Raw genomic sequence first — 18,589 nt, 5'->3', positions numbered from 1 at the left:
CGATCCCAGGGTCAGTATGGGAGAATCATCCCCTGAATGTGTGTCAGAGGAACTCCTATCCTACAAACATCTCTGACCTTTTTTTCAGGGAAGGGAGCCATCCATCATTTATCTCCACATCCCTAAGGTAAGGATTTTTATATTTTTGGTTCTGAGAGGGAGGACAAGCAGGAGAGGAGGAGTGGTGGCTAAAACTTCGGCTTCGGAGTGTTCCAGTTGAACACTCAGAAAAACTCTGAGATTTTTCAAATACGGGTAGGACCTCAGTATCTGCTGGGGTTTGGTTCTGGGACTACCCCACAGATCCCCAAACCCATGTGTCACCTAGGTCCAGCCCAGGTGGCCTGGAATTCCTCAGGAGCAGGGGTCTCCTCAGGGGTAGGGGCCTCCTCGGGAGTAAGATCTAAGCATTGTCAGGACTGGGGTCCCAGGCAAGACACCTCCCTGAGAGTAGGACCTAGTGCCTCCTTGGAGCAGCCAGCAGTCACCTGGGCTGACGGGGTGGGGCTGGCCCAGCCCAAGGCTGGCTTCATAAGGAGGTTGGACAGCCTAGAGAGAGGTTGCTCCTCTCCAGTTGGGAGCAGGGTTGAAGGGAAGGCCAGAGGGGGTAGCCACCCCGGCTTTATGCAGGCGATCCAGGCCCTGAAGGGAACTTTGCTTACCTCGGCCCTGGAGAGAGGGGCCAGGGGGCTGGGAACTCCCCGATCCTAGGCCCGCCTGGGCCCTGGGGGTGACAGCAGGAGAGGTGAGGTTGCAGAACCAAGGACCCTGGACCAACTACCTCCATTGGAGGCCAGCTGATCAAGGGGCAAGCATGGAGGTACTGGGGAACCTCCTAAGGACAGCTAAGCTGACTCCAGACAACAGCACTGTAGCCCTCGGGAACCCATACCCCTGGCCGACAGGCACCAGCCGGAGAGCTCTGCCTGAAACCTCAAGGGGTCGGGAAAGAGCGGGGAAAGAGCCTATCGTGCGCCAATGCCACGAGTCTGTGTAAGGTAACGGGGCCTGTGACGTAACAGGCCCCATGAAAGTCAAGAGTTTGACGCGAGTAAACTGTCTGTGCAAAACAGCTGTGTCTGCCTCCCGTCCTTCTCTCCACTGACGACCAACTTGCCTCGACAGGGTAAGCTCCCCGAGCTCGGTCGCACACCAAGGGGCGGGGTCTCCGCCCGCCATGGACAGTACACCATGTGAAATAAAAGCAGTTGAAACAAACAAAACACAAGTCAGTCAGGCAGTTAATTAGAACTGCTACTTTACAGCTCACTCTGAGAAAAGTGACTCCCTCCATTCGCCCTGGCTCATGGCTGGTGATTAATCACTTCCTCATTCCATTGCTCAGCAAATCAGGGTGAGGGGAGGGGGTCACTTTTCTCAGAGTGAGCTGCAAAATAGCAGTCTGACTAATAATAATAATAATAATTTAATAATTATTAATAATAATGAATAATAGTCTGACTCCCTGGAAAAGTGCTTTTTAGAACGGGGATTGTAAAAGGACAGTTTTTATCCCCCTTCTCCAGGGATTGGCAAGGTCCTCCTTATCTGCAGTGGCCATCGGTGTTGAGTCTACGCCATGGATTAAAAAAAATCAGTGTATATAATGGTTGGACCTGTAGTTCGATTAAAACCCTCAAAGCCCCGTTTCTTATCAGGGCAAGCAAATGGGACTCAAACATTCCTAGTTTTGCAATGAGAACCCGTGTGAATCCCCACAGCAAATGTCATTATATATTTGCAGCTATATCCTGGCATGTCCAAATCATTTTCACGGATCAAGGAAACAAACAAAAAATTCTGAATGGGTTATGCAAAGGGGTCTAACCTACCATACCACTGGACTCTTCCTTCCTCTCTTAGATAGTGACAAACACAGGCAGCCTGTCAGTGGAACCTGGTGAGCCCCAAAGCCAGCTGGCCATGTGGGGGCACTTTGGGATGATCTCCCGTTCCCTCCCCTACAATCTCTGGTAGGGGTTGCCATTGTCTGGCACGCTTTCCACATGTAGGAATTTTTACAACAAATTGGAGGGGAGAAATGCAGAGGCAGCACCCCATGGCCCAGTTCCAGGTGGCTAAAGGACTTGGGATGGGCCTGGTGATAAGACCTGCAGCTCTAGCAGAGAAGGAGTAAAAGAGCACACAGCTACTCCTTGACCATTCAAGTGTCAATACATTGGGCCCTCCTTATCTGTGGGCTAAGCATCCTGGAGGGCCTTAGAGGACTTCCAGTTGCTTCTGAGAGGCTTCTGAGGAGGCCAGGGGGCCTCAAACAACCTCCAGAGTGCTGGGCACATCCCCCAGGTAAGTTATTGCAGCAGCACACAGGCCCTCCACTAATGTCATTATCCACAGATTTTGGCATCCGCAGGAGTCCTGAAATTGATCTCCTGCAGATACCGCGAGCCCACTGTTGTCAGAAGGATAAGGTGAGCAGTTGCAGACCTGGCTCCTGTGTTGCCCCGGGGCACAAGACTGCAACATGCCGCCCCTGCGAAATACACCGCCCCCTAGGGGATACTTAACTATCCTACGGAGTCTCACAAGACATTCCTAAGTGCTCCAAAAGTCTTCTGAGGCCTCCGCAACGCTGTTAAACAGTATTTCTAGTTTTCCAACAAAAACCAGGAGTTCTGTTTAAGGGTGCTCCAGAGGCCTCAGAAGACCTTCATAGCACAGGGCTTCACCTGCCCCTGGAATGGCCCCAGAGGATGGGCAGAGGCGGTGGGTGCGGATGAGGCAGTGCCACCCCCACAGGGACCACAGGTGTGGCTCCTGGGGGGGTTTGCTCCACTGCCCCCCAGGCCCACCACTGGAGATGAGAATTGTCGCAAAACACCAAATCGGAACAGGGCGCTGCCCTAGAACAAGAATACGTGGCAGAAGCAGCCCTTAAGTCATTATATGTTCTTATTTGATGGAAGCCACCTTGGAGATCCTTCTAGATCTAAAGGCAGGATTAGGGTTGGCACTGAAATTTCAAAAGTCAAAAGCTAATTTCAGGATTTCTCCCAAGGCAAAATGTCTGAGAATGTTCAAAGAAAGCCAAATGAGCTTCTACAAGAAAAGTGAAATTTCTCAGCGGGGCTCTGCACATTTGTAGGAAGGATAGAGATCAAGCAAACAAAGAGCATTAAGCCATTGCGCTTAATGGGAAGGGTTGTGAAAATAGTTCTGTTTCTGAAGAGCAGGCAGACACACCATGCGAAATAGCTGCAAGTCAGTCTCTCGGCGGTGAATAGCCATAATCAATAACAAACTGGTCGGCACTTTGAATGTCAAACAAGGTCCGCTTCTTCTCTAATGTGAACTCCCAGGTGGACGAAGCAGTCAGAAAATTCCATCTCTAGTGAAAATCACATATCCACTTTTGTGGATAAATGTCTCGATGTGCATTGTCACTTTTCGGTGAAGTGGCAATAGATCAGCTGCAGGAACAGAGAAGCCTTCGCACATCCGAGTAATTGTTGTTCAGAAAAAAAGGGACATTCTGGAAAAGAGACCAGGCGGCTTCACACTTTTGTTGTCCTTGAGAATGCAAATCTGAGAAGGATTTCATTAGTAAGTCTTCAGATTACTTGTGCACACAGTATTTACATAAATCTCATCTGTGGGGTTGTGTGTGGACTGCCAGCTGGGATTTTGCATAGCACTGGCCTGCGTTTCATCAAAATTGCTTTCCTGTGATTTAGAGGAAGAATTGGTGAGAGAGAGTGTGGTTTGGGGAGAGAGTGGCGTTATCTAAGCTCATTTGTGAGAAAACTTTTTTTTTCGGGAAGCGGAATCCCATATCTCAGCCAGGAAAAAAAAAAAAACGTAGTAAGGGGGACTGCAACAATTCATCAGAAGCACTCAAAAAAATGTTAAACTAAGCAAACAAAATAAAAGGAGGTGGAAATCAGGCACCTGTCGCTTTGAGCCACATTACATTTTCTCATGATGTGTCCTGAGGTTTGGAGGGCCGTCACTCAGTTGTAGAGTAGATGCATTGACAAGCCAGTAGCATAGCTAGGGGGGGTGCAAAGCACTATGTTTTGCAGGGAGCCTTTCCGCGGTGTGCAAGTAGCCTCTCCTTCTCCCCTTCAGAGTCAATTCAGGCAGGAGGAGCAAAATGGAGACACCTCTGTTTTGCTCCCCCTGCCCAGAATGACTCCAAAGGGGAGGGGGAGATCCCCGCTTGCACACTGCAGGGAGGCCCCTTGCAAAACTTAGTGCTTTGCACCCCCTCTAGCTATGCTACCGTGACAAGCAAGTATGGTGGAGTGTGTGAGATTTGGGCCGAAGAGGCCTGGTTCACATCTTCCATTCATCTGTGAAGCCCACATTAGGCCTGTCACTCTCTCCACTTTACAGGGTTGTTGTGAGGATAAAACGGGAGGGAAACCATGTATGACACCCTGAGCTCCTTTGAAGAAGGGCGGCGTATGAATGCAATAAATAATTGACAGCCCAATCTTATCCTTTCCACCACCCCATTGATGCAGAAGCACCCAAATGGTGACTGCTTCAGCCTTTGTTGTTGGGGGGGAAGGCTGTTCCAGTGGTATTCTCTAGGTAAGGGAACAATCATTTCCTTACTCAGGGGTAGGCCCCCACGGTGCAGGGGGGATCTACTCAGACATATGCTAGCTAAATAACTGACACAGGTCCATGTGGATATGTGCCATAGGATTGGGCCCGGAAAAGGGGATAGGATATTGGTGGTGCCAGCACTGCCAATTCTGCCCCCAGGTTGATCTGCCCCCCCCCCTGCATTCCACCTCTCTTGCTGACTTACCTGCACCAGGAGAAGTGCTGGAGTGGGCAGGAAGGCAAGGCACTGCCTGGAGCACGCTGAGTGGCACACTGTCGGATAACCTTTTGCAACTCGCACTGACTGCTTTAAGGGTGGCGCACATAAGATTGGGGTCCTCTAGGGAGTGACAAGGCATGGGACGATGATGAACTGCTGAATCCCACGTTTCATCAGGGTATCCTTCATGACAGGTATGCTGGGGTCCCCACCAGAATGTGTTGACTCTACCTGGCTCTGGTATTCAGTGAGTCTTGTCGTCATGTCTTCCAAAACAGCTGATGCTTCAAAGTGCGTTTGGGGGTACAAGAGTACTAGCAACTTAGTCTTCTCAAATAGTGGTCTTTCTGAGTTCTTCTGGGAAGTGGACATGACACTGCCTCATGACGCCGGAGATGACATGACCCAGGAGATTGGGAGAGCTCTTCCTTCTTGGCTAGTCTGCTGCCAAGACTGGGCTTGGCTAGTCTGCTCCCTTTATTTACCCCTTTGCAGAATAAATGCCTGGCTGGTGTCCTAAGGTGAAACCTTAGGTGTCCTGTGGAAATGTACCAGTTTCCACTGCCTTCGGTTTGGGTGATTGCTCCCCCTGTGGGCTGCATCTCACAACCTGATGACAAGCTGGACATCTTTATTGCCACTGAATTGGGGCTCCACTATGCCATTTCTCCTCCCAGTGAGAGCTCATCCCAGGACTGCCTCCTCACATTTATGATTTTAATCATATGCTTGGGAATCAAGACGATAGAAGCAACTGCTCTTTAGAGTGCAAATATACCTGACAGTAGGTACATAACACTATGGAAAAGAGCATGCAAATGTTGCAAGAAGGATCTATACGTGGCCATATAATATTTATGTTGCCATCGACAGTCCTAGATTTAGATAGATATATCACATTTCTAGCTGTGCTGGATAAAAGGCCGGGAGATGGTTGTTCTTCAAGCTACTTGCTGGGTAAAATACTAGAAGTTTTCCACCGGCTTCTGTTTGCCTGCCACAGGAGGAACAATGACCGAATCCACGTCACTCAATTTATTCCATCTAATCGTTGTCCCAGCTGTGACAGTTGTTGGACTGATGGGAAACGGGTTTATCATGATTGCAAATTGCCTGGAGTGGATCCGAAACAAAACGCTGTCAGCCTCTGACATGATACTGCTTGCGCTGAGCGTATTCCGGCTCCTTTTCCTTGGGACAACCCTGGGCATCTACTCTTTTTCTTTGCGTGATGTCAGCCGTCCCAGACCGGTGCCTGGCTTCATCGTTTTCCTCTGGTCATTCCTCAATGCTGTGAGCTTGTGGGTAGCCACCTGTCTTGCCGTCCTGTACTGTATGAAAATCGTCAACTTCACCCAACCGTTGCTTGTGAAAATGAAGCTGAGGATTTCCGGGATGATTCCCCAGCTCCTCCTAGGATCGGTGTTGGCTTCCTTGCTTGTCTCTCTTCCTTACATCTGGTTGGACCCTCGCTACCATTACTGCAATGTGACCAAGGGTCTTCTGAATAACAGTAACGGAACATGCCCTTCCATCCTCTACAGTGAATTTTCTGCTATTGTCTACATTACGGGGACCTCCCCATCTTTTTTAATTTTTCTAGTTTCTTCCGCCTTGTTGATTCACTCTCTCCTGCAACATGTTAAGAAGATGAAGCGGAACGCAGAGGGTCTTCGAGACCAAAGGATGGACATTCACATGAATGCCATTAAAAATCTGATCTCATTTCTCATCCTCTACAGTGCAAACTATGCAGCTGAGATCATTGTCACTCTGTTCGGCAGTCCCTGGATGACTGTCATAGCTATCGTCATGGTATCTACATATCATTCAGGGCACCCCCTTATTTTGATTGCCATGAATTCCAAACTGAAGGAGGCATTGCTCAAGACGCAAAGTCATTGTCTAAGCAAAACCACATCTTCTCCGGAGATCTCCAAAGAAACTGGCTGTTCTTAGGGATGGGCAGAAGCTTTTTGTGAAAGTCTGCTACTAGTCTGTCCTGCTAACTGGGCAGAGGCATTTTTCAAGTGGTGCTCCTCTTATAGTTAGCAGGGGGAAAGTAATTGCCCCCTTTTACCCCAACACTGTGTCTTGCCTAGTGGTTGATTGCTGGTGTTCTTCTGTATCTTTTTAGATTGTGAGCCCTTTTGGGACAAGGAGCCATTTAGGGCCCAATCCTATCTAATTTCCCAGTGCTGATACAGCTGTGCCAGTGGGGCATGAACTGTATCCACTGACAGGAAGGCAGTGACAGAGGCCTCCTCAAGGTAAGGGAGCATTTGTTCCCTTACCTCGGGGCTGCACTGTGGCTGCACTGGTGCTGGAAATTTGGATAGGATTGGGCCCTTAGTTACTTGAGTTTGGGCCCAATCCTATCCAACTTTCTAGCACCGATGCAGTTGCAATGAAACCCTGAGATAAGGGAACAAAAATCCCCTCACCCTGAGGAGGCCTCCATGACTGCCCTCCCACTTCAAGATGCAGCCTACACCCTATTGGCATGGCTGCAGCAGCACTAGAAAAGCTGGATAGGATTGGGCCCTTAGTCTTCAAACTGCTTTGTGAATTTTTTAGTTGGAAAGCTGTATGTAAATATTCTTAATAATAATCTAATTGAAACTCTTCTTCTTTTGGATGATTCTCTTGAGCAGAAGGCTTCGAATTTAGCTCCAACAAATTAACTTCCAAGACTTTAGGCAAAACTGGTCAACAAATGAGAATGCATGAGATCCTGGCCCACCCACCTTGCACTACAGGCATTGGTTCAACATATTTGTGCCCATTGCTTGATTTCTTTTCACTTGATCACTTGACGCTTGGTGACTGGGAGATGAACGGGTGAAGTGTCTCAGTTGACAAAGATAAAATACTTTTAGACCTTGCAATAGCGCACATGCTACTACTGCCACCTTTAAAAAAATAAGTTCCATCATTAACTTCTGAACCTTCATTTTTACTGTACACTAAAGGCACTGAGTGCATCAGCCCAGCTCCTCTGTTCGTAGCACAGAAACATCATGCTCACGAAATCAGTGGCGTACAAAGGTCATTTGGCACCTGGGGCCCATACATTTTTGGCACCCTGCCCATGACAAAATTATTTTCAGTAACAGTCATGGCATGAAATGAATAATAATAATGCCCAGAGAAGAAGTGCAGATAGTGAACGTTTTCTTTTATTGAACTTATACGAGTATATAAAAGGTTGGATATTAGAGATCATAACCCAAAACAAAACAGGGAAGGAATACCTATCAAGTTAATATGTAGTGGGCTTGTGGTTTGTCAAACATACAAAAGCAGTTTTTTTGTGTGTGTTTTTTTTTTTAATGTAGAAGAAAGGCAAAACATACATACATCTATGAAGAATACATTTGGAATTCTGGAATACCAGATGTATTCAGCACAGTTTGATATTTCAACACAGTTTCTTTCATTTATTCTTCATGAAATTATGCATTGAATGATATGATGGTATTATTTGAAAACACCAAGATTTTAAAAATTGAGAGGCAGCCTCTGTTCCCCCCCCCCCCGCAGCTTGGAACCCAGAGCCCACAGCCCCCCGAACCCCCCCATTTGTACACTATTGCACAGAATTCAGCTAAGGATCATATTTCAACTTAATTCATGTAAAAGTTCCTTTAAGTTTTGTTCTGTAGATTTCTGATAGTGTTTTCAGTGATAATTATGTTGTTTTGCAAGAGAAAATGTATATTAAAAGAGTTCTAAATAGAAAAAAGATTCTCTATGTCTTGGGATGAGAATTCTGTTTGTGGTATTAGACCTGTGATGGCCCATTCACACATACAAGTCGTTAATGCTTGTTGGTGATGTCCAGCATGTGTGAACCAGCTCATATGAACCCAGCCTTCATGTCGTGGTGTGATATGAGGGCACAAAGGAAATCAAAAGGCACACTGACAAGACTTTGACAAAGGGCAGAACTGGATGCTACTTTTCTCTCAAAGTGGCTCTTCATTTGGGGACAAAAAGGAATTTGCCTGCCCAGAATATGTAATCATATCCACAGAGCACATAGCTAAAACCACTCTTTCAGTGAAAGAAATCAACCATGCAATTTTAGCTGATGTGCACTTAATTTTACACCTATAGGTAGTATTCATACATTCCATCACCACCACTGGAGATCCTGGTCCCTGTGCCATCTGGAGCCAGAATTGCAGGGTACTATCTTCCCTGCAGGGTGCTGCCTACACCATCTGGGGGCCTTCGGAGGGCTGGGGAGGCAGTGCGTGGCCGTGGAGGGCAGCAGTGGGGGGAGGAAGGTGGCACCGCTTCAGAGTCATGGTGCCTGGGGCTTTTACCCCCTTTGCCCTCCCTAGGAATCCCACTGATCCTCACAGCTATGGAGGACAATTCATTGGGTGGGTGGAACAAGACAGATGCATGTATGCTGTCCTTCATGTGATAGGCTGGATCAAGAGTCAAGCATTGTCCAATCAGCCTCACATCTCTGTATCTCAGTTGATTGAGCCTACCTGGACTGAGCTCACCTGTTCTCACTGCCATGCAGACCAAAGAAAAGATTGCTTTCTACAAACAGCTGAGGAACAGTTTCTGGTCAATGCCAGCCTAACCATGAGGTGAGGTGAAGCCGATTGCAGCAGTGGTGGGTTGTGAGGGGTCTGGGAAAGTGGCAGGTTTGGGGTGTGCTTCACCCCGAGTCTGCCACTACCTCCAGTTCACTGCTGACCAAAGCTGCAATGATCCACTTCTTGCTTGCCCAAATTAGGAGATCATTCATCTCTTTACTTTGCTCCCCATACATCTTCCTTAAAACTGGAAGGGCTGGACTCCAGGCTTGATCTACAGGGACAACGTGGGCCATCCCATTAAATAAAACTGAAAGCCTCACACTTCTTGGTTTGAGGAAACTGCATGAGAAACAAAATAAGGAGCTTTTCTATGGTGGTGTGGCAGAGGCGGCAACTCTGGCATCACTGTGAGGCAGTGCTCCAGGTTGTAGCGCCTTGTGCCTGGCTCATGTTTCAAGTAGTATCGTCATGTTTCTGAAACGAAGACAGGATGCTTTCACATAAAGCCAGACGATGATCCTCAGACGCTGGTGCTATGAGAATCTTGTCAGCTTCATATTTATTTATTTGTTTTTATACCGCCCTTCCTCCAAAGAGCTCAGGGCGGTGCACACTGCTGCTTCCCTCCTTTTGTCCTCACAACAACCCTGTGAGGTAGGTGAGGCTGAGAGAAAGTGACTGGCCCAAAGTCACCCAGGAAGCTTCATGACTGAGGGGGGATTCGAACCTGGATCTTCCAGGTCTGAGTCCACCTCCCAAACCACTACACCAGCCTGGCTCTCAACCAGGCTCTCAATATTTGCAACACCAATGGCAGTGGCAGCACCCAATGCACCATGAGGGAGTCAATTAGCGGGCACTGTGGGGGATTAGCACAAGGCTTTGGCCTGCGGCCTCCAGCAATCTGAGAGCAGCGCTTCAATCCAGTGTAGCAGAAAAATACTACCCCAGCAGAACCTTGTACAATTCTCCATAAAATCACATCGGGCTTCATTTTTTGCACGGTGTTATAATATAATAATCATAATATAATAATATAATATACAGTATTTATATACCGCCTTTCTTGGTCTTTATTCAAGACTTTATTCAAGGCGGTTTACACAGGCAGGCTTATTAAATCCACGCAGGGATTTTTACAAATTGAAAGAAGGTTCTCTCTTTCAAGAACCACCACATTCAAGGTGTTACACTCCGATCTGGTTTGACATTCTGGCCTCCATCCTCCCACGCTTCGAGCAGATGGAACAGCTCAGCTGCAGCTTGCCAGCTGCTTCAAGGTCGCACGGTGCCGGTGGCCTTGAACTGGCGACCTTGTGGATGTTAATCTTCAGGCAAATGGAGGCTGTACCCTCTAGACCAGACCTCCTGCCCTATCAAAATGCAGATTTGCAACCATATGCATATTATCAAAATGCAGATTTGCAACCATAATTCAGAAATGGAAAAGTCATGAAGGAATGGAAAAATGTAGCAAATTATGCCTGTATAGTGCTCTTTACACAATTTGGAGCCCAATCCTATGCATGTCTACTTGGAAGTAAACCCCATTAGAACATAAGAACAGCCCCACTGGATCAGGCCATAGGCCCATCTAGTCCAGCTTCCTGTATCTCACAGCGGCCCACCAAATGCCCCAGGGAGCACACCAGATCACAAGAGACCTGCAAGGCTTCCTGGGAATTGTAGTTAAGAACATAAGAACAGCCCCACTGGATCAGGCCACAGGCCCATCTAGTCCAGCTTCCTGTATCTCACAGTGGCCCACCAAATGCCCCAGGGAGCACACCAGATAACAAGAGACCTCATCCTGGTGCCCTCCCCTACATCTGGCATTCTGACTTAACCCATTCCTAAAATCAGGAGGTTGCGCATACACATCATGGCTTGTACCCCATAATGGATTTTTCTTCCAGAAACTTGTCCAATCCCCTTTTAAAGGCGTCTAGGCTAGACGCCAGCACCACATCCTGTGGCAAGGAGTTCCACAGACCGACCACACGCTGAGTAAAGAAATATTTTCTTTTGTCTGTCCTAACCCGCCCAACACTCAATTTATAGTCAACACTTTCACATTATAGTCAGTGAAAGTTACTCCCAGGAAAGCGTGCATAGGATTACCCTGTTAAACATGCAATGTAGAGTGCTGAATGCATTGGTTTCCAGTAGCGTAGCTAGAGAGGTTTTAGAGGAGTTAGAGGAGCGTAGCTGGTTGGCAACCTTCAGTCTCGAAAGACTATGGTATAAGCCTACAGCAGCCAGTATTCCCAGGCGGTCTCCCATCCAAGTACTAACCAGGCCTGACTCTGCTTAGCTTAGCTAAAGCACCAAGTTTTGCAGGGAGCCTCACCGCGGCATGCAAGTGGCCCCGCCCCCTCCCTGTTTTGTTCCTCCCACCCAGAATGGCTCCAAAGGGGGGGTGTGATGGGCTGCTTGCACACTGCAGTGAGACTCCCTGCAAAACTTAGTGCTTTGCACCCCCTCTAGTTACACCACTGTTGGTTCCATTTCAGAAAGATGACCAGGAAATTATGAACTCCCAAATCCAGGGAGAAATTTGGGTGAGGAGCAAGCCTAAGAAGAGGTTGGAATCGGAAGTTTTGACATGAATTAGGAAATAGGAGGGAAAATGTAAGAAGAGATCATTTATTTTTTTGCAAATGCATATTGCAGTTCATGAAAAAAAGAAAGAGAAAAACCAAAATGAAACCACACACTACATTTGCATGTGCTAAAACAACACAAGAATAAAACACACAGTATAGATTTCAGCAGCCTTCCTGTATCAGAAGAAGAAGCGGCACTGGATGGGAAATGGATCTGCTCTGATCTGGAAGGATACTGAAGGTCACAGGAGTGGTTATACTGGTAGCTTGAGGATGTCAACTTCCATCTACGCTGGTTTTCAAGTGGTTACTATGACTCTCAGCGCTCTGGGAATGGCAACCAGTGTGTTCATTGTGGCTGTCGCCTGCGTGGACTGGATGAGAAAGAAAAAGCTCACCTCTTGCGACTTGATCCTGATCTGCCTTAGCTCGTCTCGGTTCCTTCTCCAGGGATCGATGCTGCACTCGGTCCTCTTCCCAGAGATGGACAACTGGAACAGGCTCCGGGTGCACTCCATTGTGTTGGTGATGGGTAGCACAGCCTGCCTGTGGTTCGCTGCTTGTCTCAGTGTGTTCTACTGCATAAAGGTGGCAACTTTCTCCCAGCATTTCTTTCTGTTAATGAAGATGAGAATCTCTGGGATGGTTCCTTGGCTACTTCTGGGTTCGGTGTTGGTCTCTTTGATCTCATCTCTTCCTTTCATCTGGATAGATCACAGCACTTACCTCTGCAATGCAACCAGGAGCCTTCTGAAAAATGCCACCACTGGAAATCCCTTTGGAAGTATTTCTTACTCAAAGGGCTTCATTATGTACCTGACTTGGGCAATCATCCCTCTTCTGCTCTTCCTAACATCTTCCACCCTGCTAATTACATCTCTGTGGAGACACACCAAGCAGATGAGAAACAGCGCCACAGTTTTCAAGGATGCAAGCAGTGAAGCTCACGTCACTGCCATTAAAGCTCTGATCTCCTTCCTAATTCTCTACATCTGCGCCTTTGTTGCTGAGATTCTGTTGGGAATGCCTTCCTGTAAGGCTCAGAGCAGATCAAAGGACAGTATCTGTTTGCTGGTGATTGCTGCATGTCCTCTTGTCCATTCCATGCTTTTGATTCACCTGAACTTAAGATACAAACTGGCACTCGGAAACATTCTGCTTTGCATGACATTCCAGCTGAAAAAAACACAAAACTATTCATAAGTTTGTTTGCAAAGAAAGGGGAACCCTACCATAGAGGAACTGGAGCTTCAAGGAATTGCAAGAGAAAAATCCTTGCACATGGTAGTATAAGCTCTCAAGTGAGCTTATAAGAACAACTTCAGGCCAGAGGGAACATCCTTAGTGATCTTGGTGGTCTGAAGACTGGGGGAGGAAGTGGCATCGCTAGAGGGGTGCAACAGGGGCAGACTACACCGGGTGATGCACGCAGGATGGGTGACACCACTACTAGCCAAAATTGTTGGTATCTTGGTGTTTTTGAACACCATATAACCATCACATTATATATCAGTTGATGTGTGATTTCATGCAGAATGCAATGAAACAAACGGCATTAAAATATCTCTATTCTATCAAAAATGATAGCCAAAAAACCAGCAGGGCAGGGCAATGGTGCGTCACCACATTCACTGACCAGGGAGTTGTCCTGTCCACTGCATGTGAGGGACAACTCACATGTGCATCATGCGGGTGATGTCTGGCCTCCCACATTGGGTGATACCAACCCTAGCGATGCCACTGGGGGGAGGGGAGAACAAAAAAAAAGGAATAGCGTGCATATGACTAATCTTTTTCTTGGAATGACCTACCCAACGCATGACTGTCATCCTACTAACAGCAGCAGCGGTCTCCCCTCCCTATGCAAAAGACACATCCCCTCCGGCAGAGATTTAGACTAGCAATGAAGTTGACTACCTCATCCTTTGTGGTTTGCAAACCGTTGTAGAATGGGGCAGATTATGTCTGAGCTGTGACAGCATTTCCGAGAAGCTAGTCAAATATTGTTTCCATGCGGAGGATAGAGGATGTTACAGTTTGTCTGAGGCAGGATGCAGACTCCACACGAAAATGTTTCCAAGATTTGCATCCAAGGGACGGGGAGATTAAAATGCTTTCTCACATTATTTTGAGACTACTTCCTGTTCTTAGTTAAATAGCAGGTGCACAAATATTGTCTCTGTCTCCACACACACAAGCAGAGAGAGAGAGAGAGAGAGAGAGAGAGAGAGAGAGAGAGAGAGAGAGAGAGAGAGAGAATTCTGATTAGTTGGCATCTCAAGGTGTGTGGGACAGCGCATATCCACTCTGAATTTATTTCAGTGGACTTCGTTTCTGCACCAAGAATTTTCCACTATGAGTACAGGAACTGACCGCAGGTGTGTGCCATGGGACTTTGGGGAGGGTCATTTATTAGAAGGGCAATTGGGGGATTTGAGCCCCCTACCAGCAGCATGGGCCTTGAAAATGGTCAAAAACTGATGGTGTGCCTTGACAATTTTAGCGTCTTGTAAGTGTGCCATGAGATGAAAAAGGTTGAAAATCACTGTTCTAACTAGACCCTTCCTTGAAAAGAGGTGACCAGACCATTCAAATCCTTGCTTTTATCTTCAAGACTGGTTGTTGAAACACGTCCATGTGGATGGATGGAGCTCCCCTTAGAAAATGAACCTGGTGCAAAACTCTGCTTCTCACCTTCTAATGAACGTGGGGAAGTATGAGTCTCACATCTGCTGCCTTGGCAATGGTTGCTTCCAGACCCAATTCGAAGTACTGGTTTTTAACCTTTAAAGCCCTCCAGAGCCTGGGATTCCTGTACATTAAGAACTGACCTCACAGTAGCACCCACACCATTAGCATTCAGCCAATCAGCCTCTGCTCTGCACACCATCACAACATGAACAGGACCTACCCTGCAGTGGCCCCACTGCAGGGTTTTGAGGCTGGCTGGAGCTTGTTCTTGGTTTAACTGCAGTGTTTGAGATGTTAAGTAGGCCACGATATTTAATTGATTAATCAGTTAAAATAATTAATTAAAACTTTTAATTGACTGAACAGGTGACTCCAATTGGGTAATTGATTTGTTTCTGCTTTTGCTGTTTTTAAATTAGAAGTAGTACAAGTACTATTTTAAAATTGCATTTCTAGGTAGGAAAGCGCCCTACAGGTAGACCACAGTTGCGATACAAGGACATCTGCAAGAGGGATCTGAAGGCCTTAGGAGTGGACCTCAACAGGTGGGAAACCCTGGCCTCTGAGCGGCCCGCTTGGAGGCAGGCTGTGCAGCATGGCCTTTCCCAGTTTGAAGAGACACTTGGCCAACAGTCTGAGGCTAAGAGGCAAAGAAGGAAGGCCCATAGCCAGGGAGACAGACCAGGGACAGACTGCTCTTGCTCCCAGTGTGGAAGGGATTGTCACTCCCAAATTGGCCTTTTCAGCCACACTAGACGCTGTTCCAGAACCACCTTTCAGAGCGCGATACCATAGTCTTTCGAGACTGAAGGTTACCAACAAGGTCACTGGAACTGGAAAAGTGAAATATAAATTTTAAGTACAGGGGAGGCCCCTGTATTCATGGATCCCATATCTGTGGATTCACTTATCTGGGGCTTCCCTGGCCCTCCTAATGCCTTTTAAGGGCATGAAAACGTCACTTCCGGTTTTCGGCCAAAAGCCAGAAGTGACGTTTTTCTGCCTAAAATGGCCATTCTGAGGCCAGCCAAGGTCATGGGCAGATGTCCATGCCCTCTGTGGAGCTTAGAAGCCCCTCCAGAGCTGAGGGGAGCATTGCTCCCCTTGTCTCCAGAGCGTCAAAACAATGGGAACAGATGTTCGACCATATTTGTGGTTTTGTCTATCCATGGGAGGTTCCGGAACAGAACCCCTGCAAATAACGGGGCACCACTGTAAACAAAATACAGGCATGCCCCATATTCATGGGGAATTAATTTCCAGGTCCCCCCGCAGATACAGAAACTGTGAATATAGGGCATGCCTGTATTAATAGCAGTTCCTCATACCCCTTCCCCCCGAAACCTTTAGTATTGTTTAAAAGCTTACTGGTGAAGTGTTTCTTGCTTTAACAGGTTGTTACAAGCATTCAAGCTTAAAGCGTGACATGAGCAGGCTGCTGGTAGCCTGAATGCTTGACGAAACTAGATCGAACGGTACCAGGAAGCAGGTTGAGGCCATCTGAGCTTGCAACCATGATCGCATCTTGTTGTGACAGTGAGTTCCATAAAATGTAACTCTGCTCTTTTTAAACCAACCTCTACATATCCTAGATTTGTTTCAAATTTAAGAATGCACATTAACTATTTTAAAATTGCATCCCTTGGGAGAGGAGCGACATAAACTAGAATTGCTTGGTTTGTCAGTGTTTTGAGTGTGTGAAATTCTTGACAATTTTGACAGCCAGTGCATGACATTCATCCGGAACATTGTTTCATGCTAATATTTCTGTCACCAAATTGTTCGTTATTCTTCAGTATGAATTTAAGCTGCCCACAGCAGGGAGCTCAAGGAGATGCTAATAAGGTCTAACTATACCTTAGTTACAGAGGATGCTAGCCCCAACTGCTGGCCTTCTAAAAATGGGCGGGTGGTCATTAGTTGAGCTGCTGCCAGGGGGCTTCCTTGAGATACAAGCAGAGGTATCTTGAGTTCTCATTAGAGTGGACAGCAAAAATGCCTGTGAGCCAAATATATCTGATCAAATGAGGTCAGCATCATGGAACTTCTCTGTCACCATAAAGTCTCATTGGTTTAAAACAAAACAAAGCAGGACAAATACTTTCCTTAGGCAAACAGGGCAACTGTTGCAGTCTTGAAACCAAGACTAACTTTAAACTCCAACATGCTATTGAATAGGGTTCAACTCTAGCCTAAGCTGCGCTCTTGCAACCAGGCTGTGTGGCCTGCACAGCTTAGGAGCGGACCCCAAAACACCTATCCCTGCTGCCTAAGCTCCCTCCTGCCACTCTCTACTACCCCCAGTGCTGCCTGGTCCGAACTTACCTGTGGCCAGCTGGCAAAGGGAATGGATACGGCAATGGCAGGCCAGAGTATGTTTTTGTGCCAATTCTTGAGTAGGCGCAAATATGCCTTATGGCATGTTTGTGATACTCTGAGCCGGTGCAGGGAGGCTGTTAAGGGTTCATCCCTGGGACTGAGAAAGAATTTACAGGTTGAATAGCAGCAGGCCCTGAAGCCTTGGCCTGACTCAGCCAGCACAGCATCCTGGGAGGAAAGGATGATGCAACATCGGGTGATGTAGATCAGGTGACTGCTACCTGTGTGTGTGTGTGTGTGTGTGTGTGTGTGTGTGTGTCACTCCATGCAGAGTCAGAGTGACTTAGCAGTTTCTTACTCCACACTGATTGGCTGACATGCATATAAAGTCCAGCAGGGACAAGCTGGGGTGTGGGAGATGCAGAGTGGAGTTAGTGCCGAAGGCTACGTCAGTGAGAACCATGAGAACCGTGGACTGTTATTGTACATATTGTATATAGTATAGAGGCGTTTGGTGGAGAACTTCTGCCTTGTGTTGTCTTGTTCCCGGGAGTGCCAGTGCTCTGGCCTTGGGAGATAGCAAGCCAAGCAGTTGGGCAGCAGCTGGCGCTGAAAACCGAACATCCAGCTCGCAACAGAGGCCTATGCCAGATCAGTGCAAGACTAGAATCTATTGGTGGAAGAAATACAGCTGAACACAAAATGACTCCTTTCTCAGGAAATTGAGTTCTTTTGAAAATAAAACTGCCATGGTAAGGAATGGCAATGAATGGAGAGGCTGTTTTTGGAAGGCCCAGGTTTTTCATCTGAATTTACTTTGGCAGATACAGGTTGAGACTAATTATTCACGTGGGTTCCATTCCAAGCACTCACATGGATGGCAAAAAACGCACTATAGCAAATCAATTTAAAAAAACAAAGTTTCTTTGCTCCTGTGATTTAAAAACAGCCTTGCTGACCTTTTGACTCTAAGATAAGAGTCATTAAGAAGACAATCCATCAACCAGTCCTCCTCCAAGAGCTTAGAAAGCTTCACTCAGCCCCTCCCTTCACCAATGCAACGTGATCACCTTTCTTTCAGTGCTCAGGGGGAAGGGAGGGGCCCTCTGGAGAGAGAAGGATTGTTGGATTGTCAGCCAGCTGCCCTCTCTCTCTCTCTCTCTCTCTCTCTCTCTCTCTCTCTCTCTCTCTCTCTCTCTCATTAAGGAGGCTGTTGTTAAAGGACTGTTCAATTTTTTAAACTGATTTTAAAGGGGTGCATTTTCCCCTTCTCCAGAGATCAGAACAGCCCTTCTCATTTGCAGGGGCCATTCGTGTTGAGTCAAATCTGTGTATAAAAAATCCACGTATAAATAGGCTGGACCCGTAAAGTGTATGTTGTAATCTTACTTGTGCCAGGACTTCCTAGCAGGAAGCCTCTTTGTGGAGGCTTTATGCAAAGGCCGCTGTTTCCTGGACCATATGGGCATTTACAATGGTGGCCACAAACAAGCAAATGAACTGTAGGGTTCCGATCGGGAGCTTCTGTTCCAAGTAGGATGATACTAATTTCTTTTTAAAAAAGAAATAAAATTTTAAAAAAATTGTTGAAAATGAAAATAAAAGCAATGAAGATA

At 47.0% G+C, this 18,589-nt stretch overlaps 2 protein-coding genes across 2 annotated transcripts; both read left to right on the top strand.

Annotated features, from left to right (window-relative positions):
- The first annotated feature begins 5,806 nt into the window (after nt 1-5,806).
- On the top strand, nt 5,807-6,754 carry LOC136644012 (taste receptor type 2 member 4-like). The gene has a single exon (XM_066619470.1). The coding sequence runs from the start codon at nt 5,807-5,809 to the stop codon at nt 6,752-6,754; it is 948 nt and encodes a 315-aa protein (XP_066475567.1).
- A 5,482-nt stretch (nt 6,755-12,236) lies between these two features.
- On the top strand, nt 12,237-13,166 carry LOC136644011 (taste receptor type 2 member 40-like). The gene has a single exon (XM_066619469.1). The coding sequence runs from the start codon at nt 12,237-12,239 to the stop codon at nt 13,164-13,166; it is 930 nt and encodes a 309-aa protein (XP_066475566.1).
- The last annotated feature ends 5,423 nt before the right edge of the window (nt 13,167-18,589 follow it).

This window comes from Tiliqua scincoides, chromosome 3 (assembly GCF_035046505.1).
Source record: "Tiliqua scincoides isolate rTilSci1 chromosome 3, rTilSci1.hap2, whole genome shotgun sequence".
NCBI classification, from domain to species: Eukaryota; Metazoa; Chordata; class Lepidosauria; order Squamata; family Scincidae; genus Tiliqua; species Tiliqua scincoides.
This window is presented reverse-complemented; position numbering and strand designations above follow the sequence as displayed.

What these genes read in the sequence shown, in the direction of transcription:
- LOC136644011 (XM_066619469.1), top strand. Translation starts at nt 12,237, where the DNA reads ATGTCAACTTCCATCTACGCTGGTTTTCAAGTGGTTACTATGACTCTC.
- LOC136644012 (XM_066619470.1), top strand. Translation starts at nt 5,807, where the DNA reads ATGACCGAATCCACGTCACTCAATTTATTCCATCTAATCGTTGTCCCA.